Source organism: Chrysoperla carnea, chromosome 1, assembly GCF_905475395.1.
Source record: "Chrysoperla carnea chromosome 1, inChrCarn1.1, whole genome shotgun sequence".
In the NCBI taxonomy this organism is placed as follows: domain Eukaryota; kingdom Metazoa; phylum Arthropoda; class Insecta; order Neuroptera; family Chrysopidae; genus Chrysoperla; species Chrysoperla carnea.
Genome location: NC_058337.1, coordinates 41708590 through 41723693, shown reverse-complemented (window position 1 = coordinate 41723693; position 15104 = coordinate 41708590). Strand labels below are relative to the sequence as shown.

General features: G+C 31.2%; 1 protein-coding gene across 1 annotated transcript in view; it reads right to left on the bottom strand.

Annotated features, from left to right (window-relative positions):
* LOC123305020 (chaoptin-like) overlaps positions 1-14853 on the bottom strand; it is a 32072-nt gene extending 17219 nt beyond the window's left edge. The window contains exons 1-12 of the mRNA XM_044886621.1: positions 14848-14853; positions 13512-13824; positions 12592-12762; positions 11242-11744; positions 10646-11007; positions 10345-10564; positions 9851-10075; positions 8484-8869; positions 5347-5590; positions 3963-4106; positions 2055-2249; positions 1612-1989 (exon numbers count right to left, since the gene is read on the bottom strand). Coding sequence (XP_044742556.1) covers positions 1612-1989; positions 2055-2249; positions 3963-4106; positions 5347-5590; positions 8484-8869; positions 9851-10075; positions 10345-10564; positions 10646-11007; positions 11242-11744; positions 12592-12762; positions 13512-13824; positions 14848-14853 — 3147 coding nt within the window. The remainder of the gene's footprint in view (positions 1-1611; positions 1990-2054; positions 2250-3962; positions 4107-5346; positions 5591-8483; positions 8870-9850; positions 10076-10344; positions 10565-10645; positions 11008-11241; positions 11745-12591; positions 12763-13511; positions 13825-14847) is intronic.
* Positions 14854-15104: the final 251 nt, after the last annotated feature.

Sequence of the window (15104 nt, the reverse complement as noted above, 5' to 3'; positions counted from 1 at the left end):
TGAGTAATTAAAAATATTATATTTTTTATCCACTAATTTTTTAATTTATTGTCGCTGGAATCTTAATTGTTTACTTGAAAAAAAATTTTTTTTGCTGAGATATCAACTAAAATTGCTCCAGTATGTCGCGCTTAGTATATGATTTTTAGCAACATCTGAAATTACACATCCAATCTTTACACTGTACCCAAATGTTGGATTTTTGGGCCTTTACAATTACTTTTACACAAAATTATCGATTCTTAAAATTTTCTTTATAGATTTTAAGATATCGCCTAAAATCGTATACGAAATAATTATTTAAAAAAAAAAATTATACCGAGTGTCACCCGGGGGTACGAAAGGATTTTAACGCTAGACTGATCTGGGTATAGGGCCACTTTGGCGTTAAAGAGAATGAAGCAGAGGACTTGTTGGCACGAGAGGAATCGTCTCAAACATTTCTTTCATTTGAGCCTGTCATTCCCATAGCAAGATGCTACTTAATTTACCGAATCAAGGAATGGCTCCAAATGATTACTGGGACTATACGCAAGGCCAAACTGCTCGCCTGAAACTTACTAGGGCACAGTTGACTTCATAACATGAGGACCTTGATGACCCCGCTTGTTGGCCCTGTATGTAGGACAATGAAATCTCCAAACATGTTATTTGCACCTGCAGAAACCTGCAGAAACCTGAGTTAGGTTTAAAATTTTTGGCTCCGACACCTTGAATCCATCAATTCTGGTAGAAATCCCCTATGAGAAGCTGTCAGCATTCTGCGTGGAGCGTAGCCTCGTCAGGATCCAACAACTTCATCTGCTTAAATTAACATTTCTTACCCGGAGATGTCTCGTCTTCGATTAACGAGTTGTTCTCAAAGAGGGCACAGAGGACCTCTTAGTTAAGGTGCTAGGGATTCATTTGCGCTACCATATACATACAATTCTTTTTTTGTTTGATCAGTCATGTTAAAAGGTCTCGTTAGATCTCACTTCATTAATACATAGATTTTATTAAAATTGCAGAAATTTTTTATCAAAAATTGGCAATATTTGAAAAGGTGTTGATTTTATTTGGAATGGGGTTGAGTTTATCGAAAAAATTAATCTTTCCTATCAAACTTACCATTATAGAAAGGATAAGAAGCCCAGTTTTGTTATTTTTCTTGGGTTAAAAACTACCTACAAATTAGACTAGCTGATTTTTTTGCACTTTTTTGATGCTCAATCGCTGCTATACAAATAGAAAAAAATGAAAATTGTCTCACAACAATTTCGAAATTACATTATAGTGTTAGCGCTCTTAGAGATTACTTTGACATGGACACAATGCCTCGAAAGAAGAGCCCAAAAGATATGAACCAAAAAAATATATGACACGAAGTGAAGGTCTCAGATTACATTTTTATTGATTAAAAAAAAGTCAAAATTGCGAAAAAAAATCGACAGATTAATCTTGATAGGCAATAATAAGGTGGTTTTTGTTTTTATAGGACGAATAAATGTTTAAAAAAAATTGTGGGCCGATCTGCAATCCTCGCACAGTTGGCATTAGCTACTTATAGACATATTCAAAAATTCTTACCTGTATATGTAAATTTTTCAATCCTTTTAAATCATTTAAAACTTTTGGTATATTAAAATTTAATAATTTCTTTTGCACACTTAAGTGCAATGTACGCAACGAATCAAAATTACTTAATGCACCTGATTCAAATGTACTTAAAGCTAATTGCCTCAAATCTAATTCTTCTAATGTATTATTAATTTGGATTGAATTAAATGTTGCATTTGTTATTGTTGTGATTGGATTATTTGCCAACGATAAATAACGCAATATTGTTAACGAATGTATAATTAATGGTATTGCTGTTAAATCATTTGAAGATAAATCCAAATATCGTAATGTTTTTGTGATATTTTGCGATATATCAGTGGGTACCGTTGGTAATTCATTGCCTGATATTGATAATAAACGTAAATGATAAAATGGTAAGTCGGGTATCTGTAATAATAATAAAAATATATTGTAACAATGGTGTAATTTTTAATGAATTTGAGAGTACTTACAGTTGTTAAGGATACATTATTTAATTTGAGTTCTAATAATGTGTGTTCTAAACCACGAAAACTGTATCCTCCATCTAAGATATCTAAATTTTGATTATTTGATAGATCTAAGTGAATTAATCTTGATAATTGTGAAAATGCTCCATCGTCGATACGTAATAGTTGATTGTTTGATAAATCTAACCACAACAATGACTGAAAACAAATTAAAAATTATTATTAAATGCCATTCGATTCTACCATTATTTCTTTGGTACTCTTGCAACAAAAGGATCTTGAGGTGATGATGTCTATCAGTGTGTTGGCGAATCGTTTAAGAATAATATAGGTATAGAGGGTGTCTTTTGAAAGTAGACGGCTTGAAGCTCGAAAACTAAGTTTTATCGATCAGGCGCGGATCCAGCCCCTAGAAAAGATGATGGGCACGGGACAGTCAATCGAAAATATGTAAAATGTGAGTCGGAGTATGAACTCGCTTATAATCAATATATATTAGTGCATTATAGTGCATTTAGACCTTTACAAGATATATAGCCCCGTATTTGCTCACGAGGGCAAAGCCGTGTTGCGAACACTATAGTAAATTAATAAACCTGTAAGATGGTAGTTTGTTCGCTTACAAAAATTATAAAAGTTATGGTGTGTTCGTTGCACATTACAGTGTCACATTTACACTCTAAACTACTGAACCAATTTTGATGAAACTTCAAATTAAATTAAACGCTAGTAAACATTTTACATATAATGTTTTATTTAAGTTCTTACTTATGTAATGATAATATTTTCGATATCTAGATGTTAACGAGAGCTAGCCCGAACTATCTTTCCTGTTCCATTGAGACACGCAACCAAGATTTTACCCTGCGAAGTGTAGAAAACGATATCTCTGCGGTAGCTACGCTGGTTGGAAGAGTTGTCAATATTTGTGAGAACATTTTTATGTTAAGGTGCAAATCTTGGCTACATGCTTCAATGAGATGAGCTATCGACTTGAGTATGGCGGAATTTTTTTCATATTCTGTTTTGACCTTCCAAGTCGGTATTCATTTACAACTGTTGATTCACTATCATTAATGAATCGCCGTAGTGGTACATCCGAACCACTTTTTTCACTGCCTGGATATCCATATTAAAGTCCTTGATACCAACATTTGGTTTAGGTAGTAAAACTCCCAACTGAAATTGGTCGAGTAATAAACTAATAGGGGTAAATTGATTTCCGAAAGTATTTTTCTACCGATTTTGGCTAGGATTTTTTTCGATTTTTGGAATTTACATGCTTTGAAACGAATTTTTAAACAAAAACATTTTCTCCCAAAAATTATCAGATGGGGGTTTAGTATGAAATTTGGAACAATAGACCAACTACAATAGAAGCGATTCATTAATTTTTTTAAATTTTATCATTATTCTATTTAGCTGATGGCATGCCCATAATGCCCATATGGGTGGATCCGCCACTGTTAACGATAAAAATGGTTCAAGAAAAAAATGTCGGGTCTAAAGACGCACATCTTAAACAGACTTTAAACTTGACCCTGGTTTTCAGACTCAATGAATATACAATTTCGTCTCTTATTTTCCCAGGTTTTCAGACTCAATGAATTATACAATTTCGTCTCTTATTTTCACAATTTCTAAAGGCAACAAGTTTAAATAATTTTAATTTGACATTTAATATACCATTTACATGTAAACAATTGAAAATTAGTCATATTTTAAATAAAAGGCATAATTTAAATGTCGATAAAAAAGAAAACTTACTTGAAGTCTTTGAAATGAATCGGAATATGCTAAACTTGTTAAATAATTGTTAGATAAATCTAATTCACACAAATTATGTGCTGCTTGTTTAGTCAATATTGATAATATTGATATTTTATTGAATTGATTATTTGATAAATTTAATATTTCAATATTATCTGATGGAATTAATTGATCAGGTAAGGAGCGAAATTTGTTGTTTGATAAATCTAATACACGTAATTCGTGCATTGTATGAAATGTATCCACATGTAGATTCTCCAATTGATTATTGGACATTGACAAAATCTAAAACATAAAAAATTCAAGTTAATCATTTTTAACTCATTTTTAAATCAAATATTTAAATATTATGATATATTGATTATATTTTAAACACAACAACATATGTTTTAAATAAAAGTTGTTTGTTTTTATGTTTGATTTATAATTATAAATAGAAAATAATTTTTGGAAACAATTTTGTTTGGCATATCAATCTATTAACATTTAAAAATATTTGAAATTGGTTTATGAAGTATCAAAAAAGAGGCTAATCTTTTTTATATATCTCTCAAAAATTGCTAACATTAAAAAAAAATTAAAACTAAAGAACGCATAGAAAATGTCGCACTCAGAAAGATGGATATTATAAAACATACCAAGTTCCGACAAAAGAGCTGCTTTTGGTGTCCTAAATGGAACAGGTAGTTTTTGTAGAAGCCTAAAAATTATTAGAGAACAGCATCTTTTGCCTGATCGATCTAAAAATTTTCATATGTAATCCTCGAAATATTCATCCAGAAGAATTTTTGCCGAATTAAGAATTATCCGCTGTTTTCGAGATATGGCACTCTAAACGTCTTAAAAACGATTTCTTGCTTGCTAATTCTAAATTTTACAATGGGGTAAATACTCAATATCTCAAAATAATATTGCCAAGTTCAAAAATTTATTTGGTGATTTTTTTGTTATTGTTGTATAGAAGTTACAGTTTTCATTTCACTCAAAAGTTTGTACTGCTTAGAATCAGTACTTAATGGCTCAGTCATTACATAAAAAATTATTATAATTAATAGTTTTGATGGATTGAAGTGCATGGTAAATATATGAAAGAGGTGCACTCACCCTCTCAAAATACTTGAGGACCCGAGAAAATCAGCGATAAAGATGGTAAAACTCATTCAGATTTCATAATGGAGCCTCTATACCTCGAAAACAGGTCTAATTTTACAAAAAAACCGTCTGATTATTGTGAATTTAAGGAAGAAAGTCTACGTAGGTAGGTACTATATTATGTCAATTAGATGAAAGTTGTTATGCCACCCCCAAAAAACGATCACTTTGCCAAGTCAACCGGTCACTTTTCTATCTAAATATTACCTTTTTCTTATACTTCAATGAGTAAACCAAACTTATACTTCAACGAGTAACCCAAATTATTTTGAGACTTCTTTTAAACGAAAGTAATTGTAAACAAACATATGCAATATAATATACATTGAGGTACACAATATTATCTATAAATAAAAATTAATGAAATATTTACCTGTATACTCTTAGTATTTTTAAATGCATCATAATCAACACTTTGAATAACATTGTCTGATAAATCTAATGATTGTAAATGTGGTATATTATTAAATACATCTCGTGTTATGTTTTGGATTTGATTATTTGATAAATATAAATGTGTTAATGATAATTCAACTGGTCGAAAATATCCACGACTTATATGTGTTATATTATTATACGATACATCTAATATTTTTATATTGGAATGTATAACTGGACTTAAATAATATTGATTGTAACTCACTGAAATTAAATAAAATTATGAAATTAATAATATTAAAGAATTAGTTCAAGCATCGGATAAGAAAGGTTTTTCCTATACACTTGAGATGAGTAGACAACAGTGGTAACAGAGAAAAATCAAAATCTAAAAAACTTCTTTGAGAAGAAGCTCGTTCTCTAAAAGCAAATAGAGAGATCAATCTGCTCCTTTTGCTCTGCTCTCTACAGTCGCCTACATATGAAAATAAAAATTAAGATTTATAGGAAGCACGGTATGGAACAAACATGTCCTTTATGGTTGAAATGTGTAAGCTTATAACCTCAAACTTAGTTAATTACAGCGTCGATGTAAGGTAGTGTCCGACCGAAGGTCGATTTTTGGCCGAAGCCGAAGCGGAAGACGATTAATCGGCTATCGCCACAACCTTCGGCCGAAGCCGAAAGTTTAAAAACATGATTTTAAAACTTTAAAATTAAATTTGATCTAGTAGTCAATCTAAAGATGATTAAAAAAATTACCTTGAAATTTATTTCAAAATAATAACATTTAGAACAGTTCGTCGAATTCCGACGTTTGCTAGGAACCTTCGACCAAACCTTCGAAGGAACCATCGACCAAACCGAAGCCGAATGTTTGACCGAAGGTGTTTTTTTGGCCGAAGAAGGTCGAAGCTTCGGTCGGACACTTAAGTAAGGTTAAGAGCGATATAAAATCTAATCGTTTCAAAGAGGCACAATTGAGCATCGAGAGAGAGACTAAAGCAAGGCTATGGTCGAGTTTGCTACATATATGTAGCAAATAATAATACTCCTATATTGCCAGCAGAGTGAGAGATGCGGGTGAAAACATCACGGTGCAGACGACATATTCCTCTCACTCTGTCGACACAGGATCGTGACTGTTTTGCGGACGCGTCACTTCATGCCCAATAGCATCCGGGCCGCGATATTAAATAGCCAATAGCGAAAGAAAGCACATGCGCATTACGTGCAAAGTACTTTTGCCCTGCATGGCTTGTTTTCGGAGGTCACTCTCATAGAGGAATATAGGACGCTGCAATATAGGAGTATTACATATATGGTTTGCTATGATTTAGTTAAGCCATTATTCCGCTTTCGTTGTAAATGTTTATTTCGCTTTTGGTGTTTAACTTCTCAAACGGATGAGAATGACATTGAACTGACGAATAGATGAAAAATTGATTGTTTGTGATCACTATTATTGTTCTGCAAAAAATAATTTGGAAACGTTTTACTAAGGTAAGACACCATACCTGCATCAATTAGTTTCGGTAACTGCGTAGGCAAAACTTGACCCTTCTGACTGCAACAAACTATATTAAAAATAAAAGTTAATAGACGTATATTGCAGCGGTAATTGTGACCATGAAATCGAACGATGGAGAAATGATAACATCGAGAATTTATTGTGTGAAAATAAACTAGCGCGGTGTATTTTATGAACACATATCACAAATTAAGCATAATGCAACGGCTCAAATAAGCAAATCTCGATTCTCCCAAATGACTTCGATAATCTACGAAAAGTCTTTGAATGTTCAATCAATGTATCTTATCGTTTATTAGATGTTTGCAGCAAGTTACCGTAACAATGGAGTCTTACCGTTGTAATGAATCTAACTATTGTAATAAAAGCTATAAACAGGAGCATAAGGCGTTATAGCATGAACGTCATAGAATGCACGTTATAGAATGCAGAAATAATAATCTTTAGTTTTATGCTTCAAAAAGGAAACTTTCCACACACGTAATATCCTTGCCCACATTCCGTGCCCAAGTAACATTTAAAAACCCCTGACAAGATAACAATCATTACTAAATTGAAAGGGGGCTTGTTCAAATTTCAGGATAAAAAATTATCTGTTCTTATATCCATGAAAATGGTGAACGCCATAGATAGTCGTAAATAGTCGTTAAATTTATAAGAAATTTTGAAGAAAAATTTTTGCTCATAGAACATGCGTGGAAAATTTGTAATGTTAGTTTAATTCTACTAGCCGCTAAACAACTATAGGCAATGTATATGTATTTGTGCAGAACCAAATTTCCTCATACAAAAATTTTTGCTCATACTACATGCGTGGAAAATTTTTAATGTTAGTTTAATTCTACTAGCCGCTAAACAACTAGGCAATGTATATGTATTTGTGCAGAACCAAATTCAGCGCCACTAACGGAAATAAGTATAACTTCTATATTTTTCATTATATTATTAATTTAAATTTTCACACAATGTTGGTATTATTAATGTAAAAATATTGCCTGCATTTTTTAATAACGACATTATTTACTTATAGATATAGGCAATATTATTACATAAATGAAGAAATAATTATGTGAAAATTCAAATTAAGAATGCCTAATGAAAAAAATATGGTCCATCTACACTTTCGTATCACAAATCACACCAAACTCTTAATTTTTATGTATGTAAACATGATTAATAAACAGCATTTTTAACTCCAAGGCATTAGTTTTGCTTATTTACGAAGCCATTTAACCAAAAAGGAGTTTCATTGAATTTTTCATGTTAGAAATACCCACATGCTTCTCTACGAAAAATCTACATGCTCTTGAATTAAGTTAACATTAAAAAAAATAGTTTGATGTACATTTGTGTTTTAAATAAAAATGCTCTGATCCAATCTCTAAAATTTAAAAAATCACATTGATATCTTATACCGTTTTGTTTGTATACCAATTTAAAAAATTTTAACTTTCATCTGATCGCCTTTATTTCCGCGAGCGGTGCTAAAAATGGTTCTGTATGCAACGAATACTCAGACTGATTAAAATTGTAGTTCAAATGATAAAAAATATTTGTATATGTAATTAAAATACTTACTATCATGTTGTCCACCATTAAACGTATTTGAATATATTGAAAAGTTTGTACGTAATTGATTAATTAAATTATGACTAATATTGACTTTAAATGCAGATGATAATTGTCCAACTTGATCAAAACAATCAAAATTAAATGATGGCAAAGAATTGTACGCCAAATCTAAGTATTCTAATTCTGGTAAATTTTGAAATGATTCATCATTGATCTGTGCTAATTTATTACCACGTAATGTTAAATATTTTAATCGATCCAAATTCATGAACGCACGTCGATTAATCTTTTTAATTTTATTATCATCTAAATATAAATATTGTAATGAGAGTAGATCAACGAACGTATGTTGCTCAATTAATTCGATATTGTTAAATGATAAATAGATTTCTTCTAATCCATTATGAATATCACCCTGAAATATAAAGTATATTAAATTCAAATATCTATGCCGCGACTTAAGCATTTACAGCCGCGCGATAGGTCACGGCGAATAAAGTCATGAGTAGTAGTGCGACTCCAGAAGGTTTATATGTTCCTACAACATGCTTTCTGTTCCTTTAGTTCTTGGTATATTCTAGCGATTTAAATAGGTTCCATTGATTCACACCAAAGCAATCGCCATTTGGATCGCAGCATAGAAATTTCACGTTTAGGCACAGATTAGATAATCTAATAATTAATTTTAATTTTTATCAGTGTCTGGACTGTAGACTATAAATCTAGAAACAACTACCTAGACAGTTTAGGCTACCTTCAAATTAAGGGGCCACTGAACAGGGTCTCGCGCTAAGAAAGGCCTATTCACACAAAAAAGGTGAGTAATTTAAAACTCAAAATACTCAAAGTACTCAAAATAATGTAAAAACGAGTGCTGAAAGATCTTTTTCAAAATTAAAATTTATCAAAATCGCTATTTGAGATCGCATATGGCTCAGGATATTTTGCATACTACTAAAACAAAAAGCATGCAAAGTTAATTTTTATGTTTTAAAAGGCCTCACAAAAAGTGCACGGCCCAGGGCCTCGCGTTGTCTAATGCCGCTGCTGTAGTAAGGCAACACTTTTGAAACTTCAAGATTTCAAACAAAAATTATGTATGAATGATTCGAGGAACCGCTTGCCGTAGAATAAAATAAAATGGTCAGGCCAATCCAGGTATCGGCTAAGGGGACAAGACAATTCTACCTCGAATCAAGGAGTGTTTTCCTTTATTATTGGAATTTGAATAGTAAATCTGCAGGACATTGTCGGTTGAAATGCCATTCGTTATATTCTGTCAAAAGTTTTACCATAGTTTTAGCATAGGAACTGCAAATACCATACTGATTATACCTTAAGTAGATAGGTCCGGGTTACGATATATTTATAAAAATCAAATACAAATTAAACCTACCTGAAATGTTCCTTTATGTATCTCAGGAATCTTATTATCTTCCAAATGTATTTCTTTAATATTTCTAAGAAAGTAAAATGATGTATCGGATAATTTATTAAAATAATTATTTGCAATATTTAAATACTGTAGATTAGTCAAATCCTCAAAGGCTTTTGATGGTACTTCCTTAACATTACTTGATAGACCATGCCCTAGATTTAATGATACCAACGAATGTCCAATCTGAAATATACGTAAAATACTGAAATATTTCTTATTTATTCGATTAATTCGACTGCCTAATATTTTTACTAAGAAATATTGAAATACTAACGACAATGATTCTATACAAAAAATTTTTTTTTAATAATTAGTATATGAATATTTTGAGAAAAAAATCCCATTTTAGAAACTAATTTGCCCTAAAATCATAAATAGAATGTGCTAAAAACAAAATAACAATGTATACGGCAATTATTTCACAACCTCACTATATATGTATGGATACTTACTTCAGAAAAACAATCCGGCTCTAAGTTGTCAATTTTATTTTCCGATAAATCCAATAATTTTAATCCTCGAATGTGCATAAACGCATGATTTTTAATTGTTTTTAAATTACTATCAGTAATATACAATTCATCTAAATTCACACTAAATTCGAGAAAATCTTCGGGTCCTAATTGAGTTTGCATTAGTCGAGATAATTTTAAACTACGTAGAATACGTAACCTAAACAGAAATTAGTACAATGTTTTTTACTCAATTACAATGGACAGATTATTCCAAAATTATGACAAAAATTTTACTAACCTTCGCAGTTCTTGCAAAGAAATTTGAGAATTATCTTTACCACTCAAATCCAAGTGTAATAGTGTATATTGGAATCCATTAAATAACTCAACTGGATTCAATTTTTGGATTAAATTATCTTTTAACGAAAGCGTTTGTAATGCTTGAAATCTTGTAAACAACATTTCTGGATTATTGTTAGTGTTTGATGAATCACTAGATAATACCCCACCGGATACTGTAACACTTGTAATATTGTTACCAGATAAATCTAAAGTTTGTAAGGACCCTTCTAAGCCATCAAATGCTTCTGGATTAACAGTCGTTAATCTACAATCTCGTAAATATAAATCACGTATTTTTGCATTACGAAAGGCTGAATTCTAAAAATTTATAAAGAAGATAATTATTAACATAAAGTAAAATTCATGTATAAAAGACCTTTCAACTATTATAGAAATTGGATTTGATTTCATTGAGAGACGTTATAACGTAGTTAACATACAATCGAATTTTAATCGATTCTGCATAAATCGAAAATAAATATCAGTAGCTAATATGCAAGAAAATCAAGAACCAATTTTCACAAAATTTGAAAGGGGGCATCAAAAATTTACCTCCAGAATACTGATAGGATTCCCACTCAAATACGTATTATTCAATACATTGAAGTATTGAAACGATCCCGGATATAATGTTGTAATTTGATTGTAATCTAACCGTAAAGTATCCAAAGATAAAGGCGTTGATGGTTGCAAAGGTGGCTGATTATCCTCTTCATCTGATTCATTTTCAATTATGCGTACCATATCAGTGATTAAATTTTTGCTTAAATCTAAATAACGTAATAATCGTAAGGGCGCAAGAGCCAAATATGGTATTTCAATTAATTGATTATCACCCAATAAAACTTTTGATAAATGTGCTAGGCCATCACGAAAAACATTTGGATCAACTGATTTAATATTATTACCACGTAAATCCAGTGTTTCTAATAGTGGTAAACCACTAAATGTATCTGCTGATAATTTTGATATTGAATTATCAGCGATAATTAAAATTTGCAATGAACTTTCCAAACCACGCCAATCTTCTGGTTCCAAACTCGATATATCATTACCTGAACAGATATTGATTAATGATTTATAGAATTCTAACGGCGAAAACACATAATTTAATAAGAATCATTGAACGCTAAACTTAGGATGCTGTATTAAGGTTAACTGTTTTCAATTATCGCCTTTGGCCCAAGATTCGACATAACACTCAACAGAGCTTTTTGATAAATCAGCTTACCAGAGCTGTAGAAGGAAAAAATCAAAATAAGCCTTATTATATTTTTTTACCTGAGAGAATAATAGCAAACAATATTTGTGTTGGTAGTCAAAGGAGAAAACCTACCAACTGAGTGATAACTGAGTAAACTGAGTGATACAGAAAGTATCTAAATGGATATTTGTTGTTATTACTGGCAGTTATACTATTGACATCAAAACCAAAGATACCTCGAATAGGTACAGTTTCCTGGCTAACAGGCGGCTTTAACCCATGGTAGAACAGTGCAAAAACTTGAACCTGTGATTCAAAGCTCACGCTATCAAAAAAATTATCAAGAAGTCCTAAAGTCCATTATCGAATGTGCTCTATGTCACTTCCTTTTGACACAAAGTAACATAGGAAAAACTCTTGTCATATAAACAGTAGGTAAACTGTAATAGCATAGTGCAACTTTCTTTCGCTAACTCCAGATGAATTGAAGCAACTGTGAATCAACAGAAATAATTGGCAGCTATTCCCAACCAGTTTTTCAGGCTAGGTATACTCCTCTAACCTTCACTTCACTAAAAAAATGATTATCCGAAAAGTTAAAAAATGTTATGTATGATACTTCATAACAAATATTTCTAGAGCTGCAACGACAACCTAAGTTTTTCGGACACATGGTTTGTTTAAATATCCATTCATACCTGATAAGTCTAAAAGACGTAATTTTTGTAAAAATCTAAATGATTTTGTTGGAACTTCAATCAATTGATTATGTGTTAATCGTAGCTCCCATAAATATCGTTCTAATCCTGTAAAAGCACCTGCTGAAATATCTCCCAACGGATTATGACTAACTTCCAATCGATATAAACCTAAAAAATTTGGTTGAAAATATTCAAAATATAATAATATTTTCCATAAAGCGAATGAGAATATAATTGAATGTTAGTTCACAATCACAATTTTCGTCTATAGTGGGTTAATTCTGTTTATGGTGATATACTGATATAAACAGTTCAAGAGCAATTGAATAGTTTAAACTAAATTTCGATTTTGCCCCAATTTCCTAGATTGGTTTTTTTATTTTATAAATACGTATTTCGACTACTAAGTAGTCATCATCAGTATGAATTGCAATGCACGTGCAGTCCGCCACCAAATAAGCAGCGAGTAACATACATAATAATAGTAATAACGATTAGCTAATTCATACTGATAATGACAACTCGTTAGTCGAAATACGTACTTATAAAATACAAAAAAACTGATCTAGGTAATTGGGGCAAAATCTAAATTTATTTCGAAATATCTTAGAGTTCTCATTTATTATCTTTGATAATATTTGAATATTTATAGAGTTTAAACTAGTTATGAAATTTCTCGAGGGACTTTGAGGCGTGAAAGGTGTAACCATAAAGTGGCAAACTACTTATATCCTAACCAACTCAGTAGATCAAACTGCCTCTTTAATTTGGATTTACTGGATCATGTGACTTAGAATAACCAAATACTACGAATACTACGCCCAAGTGAGTAATTAATTCGGAACCCAATATATTTTTGTGCCTGTTAAATTGTGTAACAACATTCAATCTTTTTCCCATAAACAATATTTACTGACCAGTTCCATGTAAGAAATATGGTTCAAACCATTTTAAATCATTATTAGTTAATTGTAGCATAAACACTTTTGACATATTTAAAGCTTTCGGTATATTTGGTAATGCTACATTTTTACATTGAACGATTCCCAAATCAGATGGTAACGCTTTTGAGCATGTACATTGTGGATTAAAATAACATGGTGGATGATCTTGGTGTGATGATGAGATTCGATCTATGTCCAGCGTTTCAATTCTTGAGACCCATATCATTAATAAAATACTGATAATTATTAACATGTAGCCAAATTTTAAAATTGTATCTAATTTTGCCTAAGAATAAAAACAAAATTTGTGTTATAAAAATGAAACGAATTTTTGTCAAATATCTTAAAAAATTATTTGAATAGGAACTAATTTTTAGGGAAGTTTACAAATTTATTACTCCAATTTTTGGAAAAAGTTTTATTCGTCTCACTTGCATAATTTATATGATCCAATAAACGAGAGTTAAAAAAATCCCTATTTGGCCTCCTATTTTCGGAGACCAAAGCTAATATTTCGTATTTTTTTTTAAGAGACGCCAAACTTTTTTATTTACGAAAACTCTTAAGAGAGTGGTACATCTGTTTTCACGCGGCTTGGAAACTTTTAATCGCGCGTAAAAGCTTTACTTTGACGATTATCCGTTTATTACTCGACTGCGCTACACAAGTGGTAATGTGTTTATCAGTCTATATATGTCATGTAGGTATGTATGTATGTGTGTTCCTATGTGGCACACTAGAGACTGTAAACTGCAGTCGGGTATTTGGATATTTTAATTTTTTTTTTTGTCTAATAGAAAGATAATTGAATAATAAATTCTGAAATCGTATTATCATTAAATTAAAAACGGTTTTGCATTTAAAAATATGCATTTCATTCAATAATTTTGGTAAAATTCCCGATCTTCGTTAAAAAGAACTTTTTTTTCGTTTTGTAGCCGAAATATCTATTTCAAGCCAAACTATCTCGAGACTAAATTACTGGAAAACAAATAAATTTTGGAAATTTTCAGTGGATCAATAAAATATGATGTCATATAACCGAGTTATATGCATTTTTTTAATCTGTAAGGTTATTGCAGATTTTTTAAATACTATTGGTTTTGTTATAAAAACTAACAGTGGTAAAACCATGTTAAAACAAACGAAACAATTAAAAATTTTCGAAGAATTTGCACCTGGGCAGGTCCAGATTTACCATACAGGCAGAGTGGCCACGTGCCAAGAACTGAAGGGTGGCTTTTGGCAGAAACTTTGAAAACTTGTTTTATTCGTGGGAATTTCTAGTCTATTGCCTTGGCACACGTACCAACATTATAAGTGGGTTGGATACAAATCTAGATATTGACCACACTTATATTACACCAGTGAAAAAACTTTGAGGGGATGGTGGCGGCAAATTTTGCAACTACCTAGGGCATGCAAATTTCTAAGCCCGGACCTGCATTTGAGTATATGCTAATTGTGTTGTGGGCTCTATCCAATCGCAACAGTGTGTTCTAGTTATTAAAAACGAAAGGGGAAAAAATTTGCAAACAAAGAGTTATTGTTATTTGTTATGTTAAT